Source organism: Hemitrygon akajei, chromosome 8, assembly GCF_048418815.1.
Source record: "Hemitrygon akajei chromosome 8, sHemAka1.3, whole genome shotgun sequence".
In the NCBI taxonomy this organism is placed as follows: Eukaryota; Metazoa; Chordata; class Chondrichthyes; order Myliobatiformes; family Dasyatidae; genus Hemitrygon; species Hemitrygon akajei.
This window is the reverse complement of record NC_133131.1, coordinates 97,294,647-97,308,769: the sequence shown is the minus strand read 5'-3', so window position 1 is coordinate 97,308,769 and position 14,123 is coordinate 97,294,647. Positions and strand designations below refer to the sequence as shown.

Below are 14,123 nucleotides of genomic sequence, written 5' to 3'. Positions count from 1 at the left end.
ATTTTTACTATGTACTGTACCAGCAGTTATGGTCGAAATGACAATAAAGGTGATTTGACTTGACTTGACTTGAATGATGGTGAGAAAAGATTAAGATAGCTTCCAGTTATTATCTGTGTATCTTTTAAACCAAGACTTTTGAAAGCAAATCAGAACCTGAATAAATTAGAGGTTGGTATACATCTATGATTGCTCTGGAGGGAAATACTCTACATAAGCTACTGGCTGTTAGCAAAGCTCTTGATAAATGAATTCAATTCTAATCTAACTGAATGAATCAAACTTGTTTTTAATATGTTGCAGGTCACAAACAGATTATATACGAGCACACCAAGTATCAGGTAATATTCAGACTGATATTAGAATATAATTATGCAGGGGATAGCAATTAAGAATATCATATTTTGTAAGTAAAATTCCAAATGTATGTTATCTAATATGAAGCACGTACCTGTTTATTTTACCATGCTGAAAGGCACTGCAAGACATTGGTCAACACTCAGATTCACAATCTTAACACTGAACAGTGAAATATACAATTACGAACAAAGTACAAAGTAAGTTTTATTATCAAAGTACATATGTCACCATATACAATCCTAAGATTCATTTGCTAGTGGGCATACTCAAATTTAAAGAATAGTAACTGTAACAGAATCAATGAAAGACTGCCCAACTGAGGTGTTCAAGAGAGGAAGGAGAATCCTGAGATTAGAATTAATTCTAGTGAATGGTGAAAGTAGATTTTCAAAAACCTTGATCATTCATTTCATAGCTTGTCACACCGGACAGTCAGTCATTCTTGTCTGGTGCATAGTGTCAGGATTGGTCTCCTATCGGATTAACCGGGTCACAGTGTGAATGTTCCTGACTCGACCCTTGTTTTTTTTACGAGGCCGAGTGGCTAGCTCGACGCTCAACCCAGCACGGATGGAAAGGATCTTGATAATATTAAGAGAGAAAGAACAAAGATCAGTTAGGTATCACCCATTGGTGCTGCCATCAGAACATCAAAGTTTATGCAATGCGCAAACCTGCTTGCAACATGTCATGTTGGTGAGTGCAGCAGTAAATATCCTAACTGGGAGAAAAATGATTAATATTCTTCAGAAGAGGAGAATTAGGAAAGAAATTTTATGCAATAAATACCAGTGCTTGGAATCCTTTATTGAGGAAATAACTGGAGCAGAGACTATTATTTTAAGAGAGTAAATATTTATTTGGATCCACAAGGTGTGAAGAAAAAGAACTGGACAATGAGATTTGTTTTAGTATGTAACCAGAAATGAGACATTGGTCAGGTGGTTCCTTTCAGCACTGCAAACATTTCTGTTAGGGAAAATTGATTTTGAATTGTTTGGACTCGTTAATAGCTGCAGTAGAAACATTATTCAATCTCCATTAGATTTTTTTTGTTTTTAATTAACTTCATGGGAATAACATTGTAAATCATATAGGCATTCCAAACAATTCTGGATCTAATGCTATCAATTAGGCAAGTGCAGTAGATTATAGAAATCAAAATAAGTTCAATTCACAGTGTAATTAGAAGCTTGATAATTATAATTAGAATTATTGGCAATTTTACAGCCTAGTTACAAGGCAAATTGGGTTGATGTATATTCATGACAAATATTAATGTAGAAACACAGGAGCAGGAGCAGGCATTGAGCTTTTGGAGTCTGCTTCACCGTTTATGTCAGCTCCTCCATCTCAATATCATCATTCCACCCACTCTCCATATTCCCTGGTGCCTTGTCTCGAGAAATTTGTCTTAAATATATTTAGTGGTTTGCCCTCTACAGACTGTTTCATTAGAGAAGTATATCGGGTCAGGACTCTCCTAGTTAAGAAATTTCTCCATTTCACCACACAGAGAATGCTGGAGGAACTCAGTAGGTCAGGTAACATCTATAGAAATGAATAAATAGTTCACATTTCGGGCTGAAACCCTTCGTCAGAACTAGGATGAAGGGTCTCAGCCCGAAATATCGACTGTTTATTTATTTTCTTAAGTGCTGCCTCACCTGCTGTGTTCCTCCAGCATTTTGGGGATGTTGCTCTGGATTTCCTTCATCTGCAGAATCTCTTGTTTGGGGAAAAAAAATTCTCCACATGTCAGTTTTACCACATTTTCTGAAGCTGGACCATTGGTTTCAAATCTACAAATCAATCCATATGATGCATTGAAAATGTAACAACACAAAAGCCTAGGTTTTGAAGTGTTAATAAGCAAGATTACCAGGGCTCACTGCTAACATGGAATGAACCTGACTACATCTTTTGGAGTCTATACTAGTGCAGTAACAGGAGAATGTTAAGGTTTGTGCATTCAGCACTAAGTTTTTTTTTGTTAAGTCCTAATTACTCCCAAACAACATGCATTACACTGAAAATTTGTGTGTACAGGTGTGGAGACCTACAGAGTTAAATTAGTGCAATTTTTTGATTTTTTCATATTATCTGTCTCCTTCCTGGCTCTCAATCCCCTTTTTATCCTGGTTTTATTTTCTGTAAGTACTTTTATAGTTGATAATATATTTTATCTTGCACTGCTTGGGTTGTACAATGTATCACAATGAAGATACTTCAATTTGATTAGATAAATCAGCCCCTGTCACCCAGCTACACCACATTGTTCACATGGGTTCAACTGGCTCAGATCCCAAGTAACAGCAAATTAAGTACCAAGTAGCTAATAAGTGCTGATTCATCAATCTCAATCACATGATTTTAAGCCTTTACTGTATTTAACATCACTTCAGTTGCAATAATAATTAGACCAGTTGGGAATGTAGTGAATTCTGTCAACGTAAAGGAAAATAAAATGGAAAAAAGGACTGAAAGGGTAAAAAGACCCCTCTGGGAGTTATATACAGGCCTCCAAAAAGTAGTCAGGATATTGGCTACAAATTACAATAGGAGATTGAAATGCATGACAGAAGGGCAATATTATGGTAGTCATGGCGAATTTCAGTATGTCCCAATCTTCCTGCAATCAGATTGGTGCTGATTTTGGATCCCAAGCGAGGATATTTGTAGAATGCCTTCAAGATGGCTTTTTAAGGCAGCTTGTGGTTGAGCCCACTAGGGTTCAGCTATTCTGGATTGGGTGTTGTAAAATGAACCAGATTTGATCAGGAAGCTTAAGGTGATAGAAAAAAAATAAGTAAATCAATGACAATAAGTACATATATATATTAAATAGTTAAATTAAAATAGAGCAAAAACAAATAATCAAAGTGTGGTAATGCTCACGGGTTCAATGTCCATTTAGGAATCAGATTACAGGGGGGAAGAAACAGTTCCTGAATTGCTGAGAGGGTGCCTTCAGGCTTCTATACCTTCCTTCTAATTGTAACAATGAGAAGAGGGCATGTCCTGGGTGATAGGGGTCCTCCTGAGGCACTGCTCCTTGAAGATGTCTTGGATACTATGGAGGCTAGTAGCCAAGATGGGGCTGACTAATATTACAACTGCCTATAGCTTCTTTCAGTCCTGTGTAGTAGTTCCCCACCACCCCCCATACCAGATAGTGATGCAGCCTGTCAGAATGCTCTCTGTTGTACATCTGTTGAAGTTTTTGAGTCTCTTTAGTGACAAACCAAATCTCCTCAAATTCCTAATGAAGTATAGCTGCTAACTTGCCTTCTTTATAGCTGCATCGATATTTTGGGACCAGGTTGGATTCTCAGAGATACTGACACCCTGGAATTTGAAATTGCTCTCTCTCTCTCCACTTCTGATCCCTCTATGAGATTGGTTCCTGTTCTCTCATCCTACCCGTTCTGAAGTTCACAATCAGCTCTTTGGTCTTAACTGTGCAAGGTTATTGCTGCAACACCACTCAACTAGCTGTTATATCTCGCTCCTGTACGCCCTTTCATCTACATCTGAGATTCTGTCAACAATGGTTATATCATCAACAAATTTATAGACGGCATTCGAGCTATGCCTAGCCACACAATCATGGGTGTAAAGAGAGTAGAGCAGTGGGCTAAGCACACATCCCTAAAGTGTACCAGAAGGGAACTAAAAAGCACAAAGGAAAAAAAATGAAATATGAAAGTAAGCTAACCAATAACCTAAAAGATGAAACCAAAAGTTTTTTTCAAATTTATAAAGAGTAAAAGGTGGGAGTAGATATTGGACTGCTGGAAATGAAAGTGGAGAGAAAATAATGGGGGGGGGCAAAGAAATAGCAGAAGATCTGAGTAAGTATTTACCATCAGTCTTCACTGTGGAAGACACTAGAAATTTGTCAAACTTTGAGAGTGTCAGGGGGCAGAGCGAGTGCAGTTGCTATTATGAGGGAGAAGATGCTTGGGAAGCTGAAAGGTCTGAAAATGAATAAGTTACTGGACCAGATGGTCTACAACCTAGAGTCCTGAAAGAGATACCTGAAGAGATTGTGGATGCATTAATAATAATCTTTCAAGTATCAAAAGATTTTTGAATTACTCTGGAGGACTGGAAAATTGCAAATGTCATTCCACCCTTCAAGAAGGGAGGGAGGCAGAAGAAAGGAAATTATAGAACAGTTAGTGTGACCTCAGGGGCTGGAAAGATGCTGGAGAAGATTATCAAGGATGAAGTTCAGGGCACTTGAAGGCACATGATTAAATAGGCCAAAGTCAGCTTGTTTCCTTAAAGGAAAATCTGCCTGCCAAATCTGATAGAATTCTTTGAGGAAACAACAAGCAGGATAGACAAAGGAGCATCAGTGGATGTTGTGTACTTAAATTTTCAGAAGGCCTTTGATAAAGTGCTGCACATAAGGATGCTTAGCAAGATAAAAGCCAATGATATTACAGGAAAGATACTAGCATGTATAGAGCATGGACTGATTGGCAGGAGGCAAACAGTGGGAATAAAGGGAGCCTTTTCTGATTGGCTTGCAGTGACCAGTGGTGTTCCACAGGGGTCGGTGTTGGAACTGCTTCTTTTTAAGATGCATGTCAAGGATTTGGAAGACAGAATTGATGGGTTTGTGGCCAAGATTGTGGATGATATGAAGATAGGTGGAGGGGCAGGTAGTGTTGAGGAAGCAGGGAGGCTGCAGAAGGACTTAGATTAGAAGAATGTGCTAGGAAATGGCAGATGGAGTTGTGTTGGGAAGTGTCTGGTCATGCACTTAGATACAAGGAATAAAAGCATAGACTATTTTCTCAACAGGGAGAAAACTCAAAAACTGAGGTTGCAACGGAACTTGAGAGTCCTTGTGTAAGATTCCTTAAAGGTTAACTTGCAGGTTGAGTTGGTGGTGAGGATGGCAAATGCAATGTTAGCAAACATTTCAGAGGGGACAAAATGTAAGAACAAGTATGTAATGCTGAGGGTTTATAAGGCACTGGTGAGGCCTTGCTTGGAGTATTGTGAACAGTTTTGGGCCCTTTATCTAGAAAAGGATGTACTGACATTGGGTTCAAAGGAGGTTCACAAAAATGATTCCGGGAATGAAAGGATTATCATTTGAGGAGCTTTTGATGGCCCTGGATCTGTACTTGCTGGAATTTAGAAGGATGGGGTGGGGTTGGATCTCATTGAAACCTGTCAAATATTGAAAGGCCAAGAAGAGTGGATGTGGAGAGGAGGCTTCCTTTAGTGGATGAGTCTTGGACCAGAGGGAACAAACTCAGAACAGAGACATATTCATTTAAGACGGAGATGAAGAGAAACTTCCTTTGCCAGTAGGTGTTGAATTGGTGGAATTCATTGCCACTTGTGGGTGTGGAGACTAGGTCACTGGATGTATTTAAGGCCGAGGTTGATAGATTCTTGATAAGTCAGGACATGAAAGGTTACATGGAGCAGACAGAAGAATGGGGTTGAAAGGGAAATTGGACAGCTATGATAAAATGCAGAGTAGACTTGATGGCCTGAATGGCCTAATTCTGATCTTATTAATTCTAATTCTGATCATTCTTATGGTCTAAAAAAATAAATGAGGGAAGTGATTTAAGTGTAAAATGAACATCACATATTCATTGGCTTTTTAAAATGAGGAAGGTGACCTACTCACGATGCAAATTCAATTATGTGGAAAATAACAATTGAAAAGGAACTCAAGTTACAAATGAAATAGCACCTGGTGCATTTTATACACAAAGCTGGGTCATATTTAACTATCTTATTAATTAGAAAGGTCGAAGTGCACTTTATAATAAAGGTATTCTTCCAACTCCTTTTAATATATTTAACAATTGGGGCAAAGACAAACAGATTACAGGAAATAGCAGAAAATAAAGTTATGCCAAAACATGATGAATTAATCTATTTTGCATCAGAAGTTCCACACAGATAAAATAATCCATTCCTCTAAAACTATTTGGCATTGAATGCCTTTGCTTTTTTGACTCACTGACCAGCCTTTGCAAGAGCTCTAAAGGTTGGTAGATATAATGAATTAAACATTACTAAGTTTAAACTACTGTCAACTCCATTTATAAAACTGCATTTCTTAGAGATATCTGGGATTATTTTTAATGTAATAAAATGCCCTGTGATATTTTCTTCTGTATTTGTTCATGAAAGTAGCTATGTTCAGCAGTGTGTACTGCAAATTCATTTCACCTAAAAAGTGAGCAAATATAGATCAGAGAATGTACAATTTTAGTTTAATTTACGTGAGGATTGCCAATTACACTTAAAATAGAAACTCCATTCGACAATATCCTTCTTGAGGAAGCTTACCAGTACAAAATTCGTAATCAGTAGCAAGTCCTTCCATATCTATAAGGAATTATTTGCTTTGACTGAAAACCTCTTGGGAATTACTGTCCTTGATATAACATTCAATGAGGTTCCTGGTATTCCTCTTTTTACATTGTGTGGAACCCTTTACTTCACAAATAAGCTTTCTTCTTGGTTTAAAAAAAAATAAAAACACAAAATGCTGGCAGAACTCAGCAGCCAGACAGCATCTATGGGAGGAGGTAGTGACGACACTTCAAGCCGAAACCCCTTCAGGGTGACCCTCCTGATGAAGGGTTTCGGCCTGCTGAGTTCTGCCAGCATTTTGTGTTTTTATTTATTTCCATCATCTGCAGATTCACTCGTGTTGCTTTCTTCTTGGTTTGTTCTTCGCTATCAAAAATGATTTTTCCACCCATGCAGATCAGAGATGGCTGATATACTAGGTCCTATACTGGGTCCTCAGATTCTCTATCAGTTGAAGGTTCATAAGGTGAATACTTATGCAATCAATTTTTTTGTGTTTTATATTTGTAATTAATTTAGATCACTTTGGTGAGATATGTTTTCACTTTTACACCACAGTCTTTTTCATAAGAACGTAAGAAATAGGAGCAGGAGTAGGCCATCCGACCCATCAAGACTGCCCCGCCATTCAATAAGATCATGGCTGATCTGTCCATAAACTGACCTCCATCTCCCTGCCTTTTCTCCATAACCCGTAATTCCCCTACTATGCAAAAATCCATCTAACTGTTTCTTAAATATATTTAGTGAAGCAGCCTCAACTGCTTCCCTGGGCAGAGAATTCCACAGATTCACCACTCTCTGGGAAAAACAGTTTCTCCTCATCTCTGTCCTAAATCTTTTCCCCTGAAACTTGAGGCAATGTCCCCTAGTTCTAGTCTCACCTACCAATGGAAATAACTTTCTTACTTCTATCTTATCTATCCCTTTCAAAATTGCGTATGTTTCTATAAGATCCCCTCTTAATCTTCTGAACTCCAGAGAGTATAGTCCTAGGCAACTCAATCTCTCCTCATAGGTTAACCCCCTCATCTCTGGAATCAACCTACTGAACCTCCTCTGTACTGTCTCCAAAGCCAGTATATCCTTCCTCAAGTATGGAGACCAGAACTGCACCCAGTACTCCAGGTGCGGCCTCACCAGTACCCTGTATAGTTACAGCATTACCTCCCTGCTCTTGAATTGAATCCCTCTAGCAATGAAGGTCAACATTCCATTTGCCTTCTTGATAACCTGTTGTACCTGCAAACCAACTTTTTGCGATTCATGATCAAGCACTCCCAAGTCCCTCTGCACAACAGCATGCTGCAATCTTTCACCATTTAAATAATAATCTGCTCTTCACTATTCCTTCCAAAGTGGATGATCTTGCATTTACCAACGTTGTATTCCATCTGCCAGACTTTGGCCCACTCACTTAACATATCTATACCTATCTGCAGACTCTCCACATCTTCTGTACAATTTGCTTTTCCACTCAGTTTAGTGTCATCAGCAAATTTTGCTACACTACACTCAGTCCCCTCTTCCAAATCATCAATGTAAATGGTAAACAGCTGAAGGCCCAGCACCGACCCCTGCGGCACCCCACTCACCACTGACTGCCAACCGGAGAAACACCTATTTATACCAATTCTCTGCTTTCTTTTGGTTAACCAACCCACTCTCCATGCCAATACACTTCATCCAACTCCATGCATCCGTATCTTATATGTAAGTCTCTCCTGCAGCACCTTATCAAACGCCTTCTGGAAATCCAAGTATACGACATCCACCTGTTCCCCTCTATCCACTGCACTCGTTATGTCCTCAAAGAACTCCAGTAAATTTGTCAAACAGGACCTGCCCTTTCTGAATCCATGCTGCATCTGTCTAATGGAACCACTCCTTTCTAAATGTTTCGCTCTTTCTTCCTTAATGACAGCTTCAAGCATTTTCTCAACTACATAGCTAACTGGCCTATGGTTGCCCGTCTTTTGCCTACATCCTTTTTCAAAAAGCGACGTAACACTTGATGTCTTCCAATTCACTGGGACCTGCCCAGAGTCTAGAGAGTTTTGGTAAATGATTACCAATGTGTCTACTATAATCTCTGCCAATTCCCTCAGCACCCTGGGATGTATCTCATCAGGACGAGGGGACTTATCTACCTTCAGGCCCTCTAGTTTGCTCATCACTGTCTCTTTAGTGACAATGATTTTATCCAGGTCCTCACCTCCCATTTTGTCCATAACATCATTCTTTGGCATATTAGATGTGTCCTCCACCGTGAAGACCGACACAAAATAGTCATTCAATGCCTCAGCCATTTCCTTATCACCTAGTATCAATTTCCCCTTGTCGTCTTCCAAGGGACCTATGTTGACTTTAGCCACCCTCTTCCACTTCATATATTTATAAAAATTTTTGCTATCTGTTTTTATATTTTGTGCTAATTTACAAACGTGTACTTTCATGCTCTACTCTTCCTGTTGGTCACCCATTCCCTATCTTTCCTTAGATCCTCAAACTGTGGTGTGACCAACTCACTAAATGTGCTATCCACAACATTCTCAGCATCTCGGATGCTCCAAAGTGAGTCCGTGCGCAGCTCCAGTGCCGCCATGCGGTCTATCAGGAGCTGCAGCCAGACACACTTCCTGCACACGTAGCCTGCAGGGACACTGTCAGCCTCGCTGAGTTCCCACATGTCACCGGAGGAGCATGGCACGGGTCTGAGCTCGCCTGCCATGACACAGCAATGGATGTTAGGGGAAGAGGACCACGGGAGAAAGGGAAGAGCCCGCTGGGGAAGCCAAAGACTGTTGTCTGTGAATCTCTGCGAATCAGTTCTTCGCCTTGACCCTTCCTCGCCAAAGCCCCGTTTGAGCCAAAGCCCTATCACTCTGCTACCCTTTCACTCCGCTGTTGATCTGTTGATCAAGGTCAAAAAAAGCCAAATTAAATCCACTGTGATTCAGTGTTGTAAAACAATAAAACATGAACACTTCTGGGGGGGAGGGGGCAGGGTGAATACTTTTTATAGGCACCCTATATCCTCAGTGAGGATTTGAAGATGTACTGTATTTGAAACGTAGTCACTCATGCCATTAAACTAGTTTTTCTGAAAATTAGAAATGGACTACTTGACAGAATTCCAGAGAAACAGGGAAAATGTACCCAACCTAGCTTCTTATGTCAATGCTGTCTTCGTGTGTCTGTATTAAATGAACTCAACATCATAGATTACTGAAGGTTAGAATAGAAATTACCTTTGGATTCTTCTACATTCTGTACATAGGAAAATTGAAGGGCAAACTTCTAAACAGGAGATCTCAATTCAGCCACTGGAATCAAACTTGTGTCTATTGTAATTTGTGACTGGCTTCATTATGGCCTGGTATGTAAACACCAATGCCTTTCAGTGAAAATCCTATAAAATGTAATGGATTTGGCCCAGTTCATCGCGCATGAAACCCTCCCAACCATTGAGCACATCTAAATGAAACATTGCCATAGAAAAGCCACATCCATCATCAAAGATCCTCACCACCTAGGCCTAGGCCACATAGGCTCTTTTCTCACTGCAGCCATCAGGTAGAAGGTATAAGTGCCTCAGGACTCACACCACCAGGTTCAAGAACAGTTACTACCCCTCAACAATCGGGGTCTTGAATAAAAGGGGATAATTACCTTCAATCTATTTCCATACCCACAACTGATGGTATCTCTTTAAGGACACTTTATCTTGTTACTTCATGCTTGTTATTTATTGCTATTTATTTTAATTTGCATTTGCACAGTTTGTTGTTCATTGATCCTCTTTACAGTTATTATTCTATAGATTTGCTAAGTATGCCCACAAGAAAATGAATCTCCAGGTTATATGTGGTGACATGCATGTACTCTGATAATAAATTTTACTTCAAACTTTGAAAATTTCATAGCACGGTAACAATTATTGTCTTTGAGATCCCTGGGCAAACAAATGATGATGGATAAGTTCATGGAATTGTGATAGAATCAATTCTTCATCACTCTTTGGCACCAGAGAAATTATTTCATTTATTCCATTGGCCATCATGCATTTCAGCTGTTGGATGGTCTTTTTAACCTCTTGCTGAGTTGAGTTTGGTTGAGATTGTGGTGGATGCTACATTGTGGAATGAAGTCAAGGATATGTAGAAGACTGATTCTTGTATGAAGCTCAAGGCACATCTTCCAGCAATTGCTGATGATGTCATTGTCTTTGATAACCCCTCCACTATTCTTGGCTATCAGTGGAGAAGATCTAGGATGATTTAAGCTGTGCAAACCCTGGCAGGACACGTTATGGCTGTTGGTTGCTGAATCTCCGGTATTCTTTTCACCAAATTTGTTCTGTAGGCCATGGGCCTTTTATTGGACCTCGTCTTTCAGATGCTTGTAGATTTGTATTTTTCCATCGAGGAAGCTTGAGGCTTCCTGCCAAGAATGCCCTGCATTTGTGATTAAGTAGTTCCTCTCCTGATTCCTGATAGTTCTCATCAAATTAAGTGTGATATTTTCTTGTAGAGACACACTTTTCATAGGTGGTACTCTTGTGGACCCCGGGGCAGACCAGACTCCATGGGCATTCTGCAGCTCCAATTGACTGAAAATCTTCAGGTTGTCTTTGAGGTGATGACAGAATGAAGGGAGGGTCTTTGGTGGCTTCAGTTGTGAGTCTTATGCAGCAGTTGTTTTTTTGCCATTGTCAGTTTTAGGAACCAGGTTGATGGTGATGCTAGACTGAGTTAGGTCTTGTCGACATCCGTGTAATCCTTTGCTCATTCAATGCAGTAGTGCAACAAATGCCATGGCTTGGATTGAGGTGTTGCACTGAGGCTTTGTCAAACTGATGAAACAAGGCATTGATCATAGCAATATGGTGTTTGAAAAATGCATCAGAAAGTACTGGATTGCATTTGGCTTTCCCTTCTCCTTCCATGTGTCATTTCCCTGTTTGGAATCATTTTGTTTTCCAGGCAAGTCAAAATCATGGATAGCTGAAGGTTGGAGTAGAACTCCCCTCTGGTGTTTTTCTCCACTTTCTGATCACAGGGCAAATGAAAGGCAAACTAGTTAAACAAGTTAATTGTAATTCTTGACACCCAAAACAGCATAGTGAGCTCCACCCAATACTGTTTGTAAATTACGCTTAAGTAAATTTGTAAGGGAACTTTATTCCCTATTTCAATTTGCTCTACATTTACATATTTCTGTTCTCTTCAGGGTAGTCAATATTTTTCACCTCCCACTCTGTCAGTGACTGCAGAAATCCAGCAGTTTGCATGTTCAGAAAACTCTATTTAAGACTTCTGTAACAACCATTTTTTTATTATGCAAAGCAACTCTAGCCTTTACATTTAATTTGTTTTTCCTAAGGCTTCAGATAAGTTATTCCCCTTGCTCCACACTTTATTGCTATCACAGTCAAAGTGACAGAGCATAGAAACACCCCCTTTCACCCTTCATATCTGTGCAGACCATTATGTCTTTGATAAGATCTTCACTCTGAATTATTTTTAGGTAGATATAGCGGTGGTATCTATCCATTTGCTTAAAATCCACTTCTGAATTCTAAAGCTGGTAGTAGGAATATCCAATTAATGCATCTCTTCACTATTTCAAATAGTTTATTTCTGGTGGATAAACATGATGATAAAAATTCACTTTTGCCTTAATGATAGCACAATAAATTATCCTCATTTTTCCTAAAGAATCCTTTAGTTTTATACTCATCATCTGTTATTCCTGTCTTAGATGTTGGTCAGAACCACGTAACCAAAGCCACATCACCCTCCTTACTGTTGCTGGAGTGATCTGTGCATGCAAATTTTGATGCTACTTCTCCCATTTCAAAAAAATTCTTTATTTCCAGTTGAACAAGAACCTTCTATGGAGGATTATGGAATATATGAATTTGTTGCTGTGCCAGAGCCAGCAGAGTTTCCACAGGTGGGTGCTGAGCAAGACTGGTTTTGCAAACTTAATGTTTGTTTATATTTGTTGGAATTTCCTTCTTGTAACCCTTTATCAACCTGCTTTTGATTTGCTGAATAATCCCAATGTCAGTGCAAAGGCAATGACTGGAAATGACAATCAGCATTTACACCTGGAATCATCACACCAACTCACTCGGGGAATATGGTGATGAAGTAATAAATTAGCAGTTGGAAGAGTTAAGTAGCCCTTATAAAGGGTAGACACATTCACAAAATCTAGTCATTTAGGAGTTATTGGATCATAAGGCCCCTGTCTCCCACCCAGTCACTAACCTCATCAACTTTGGAGATCTCCCATCCACTGCCACCAAACTCATAATTCCCTTACCCTGCACTGCTTGTTTCTACCTCCTACCCAAGATCCACAACCTGACTGTCCAGGTAGGCCTAAACCTCTGCTTTCTCTTGTGTCCACAGACCTTGACTCCATTCTATCCCCTTTGGTTCAGTGCTTTCCTACCTACATCAGCAACACTTCACATGCTTGTGATCTCCTCAACCACTTTCAATTTGCTGGCCCTAACCACCTCATTTTCACTGTAAGTATCTAGTTCCTTTGCACTTCTATCCCCATCAAGAAGGCCTTAAAGCTCTCCACCTTTTTCTTGGTAAGTTCCCCTCCAGCACTACCCTCCTCAGTTTGACAGAGTTTGTCCTCACCCTCAACAATATCTCCTGCCACTCGTCTCACTTTCTTCGAACTCAAAGGGCACAGCTGTGCCTGCCTTTTTGCTAGCTACCTGGAACAGTTCATTTTCCAAGTCTTTCCTGGTAATGTTCCCCAACTCTTTCTGTGTTACATTGATGACTGCATTGGTGCTGCTTCATGCACCCATGCTGAGCTCATCAATATTATCAACTGTGCCTCTAACTTCCACCCTGCCTTTAAGTTCACTTGGCCCACTTCTGAAACCTCTTTCCCCCTTTTCAACCTCTCTGTCTCCGCCTCTGAAGACAAACTATCTACTGACCTCTTTTATATAACCTATCGATTCTCAAGGATATCTTGTCTATACCTCTTCCCACCCTCTCTGCTGTAAAAATGTTATTCTCTTTTCTTCCACTGCATCTGTTCCCAGGATGAGGCTTTCCATTCCAAGACATCAGAGATGTTCTCCTTCTTCAAAGAATGGAGTTTCCCACCCTCCATTATTGATGCTGTCCTCACGCATCTCCTCCATTTCCCAGAAATCCATGCTCACCCTCTCATCCCACCGCCTGACAAGAATAGAGTTCCTCAGGTCCTCATCTACTACCCCACGAGTCTCTGCATTCAACACATCATTCCTTGCAACTCCCACCATCTTCAATGGGATGCTACCACCGATACATCTTTACCTCCCACCTCTCCCCGTCCCAACTCTCTGCTTTGCACAGGAATCACTTCCTGCATGATTC

The 14,123-nt window shown here is 40.0% G+C and overlaps 1 protein-coding gene across 1 annotated transcript in view; it reads left to right on the top strand.

Annotated features, from left to right (window-relative positions):
• The window catches only part of hepacam2 (HEPACAM family member 2), a 77,171-nt gene that overhangs the window by 43,315 nt on the left and 19,733 nt on the right, over window positions 1-14,123 (top strand). Inside the window, exons 7-8 of the mRNA XM_073054233.1 lie at window positions 304-341; window positions 12,602-12,678. Coding sequence (XP_072910334.1) covers window positions 304-341; window positions 12,602-12,678 — 115 coding nt within the window. The remainder of the gene's footprint in view (window positions 1-303; window positions 342-12,601; window positions 12,679-14,123) is intronic.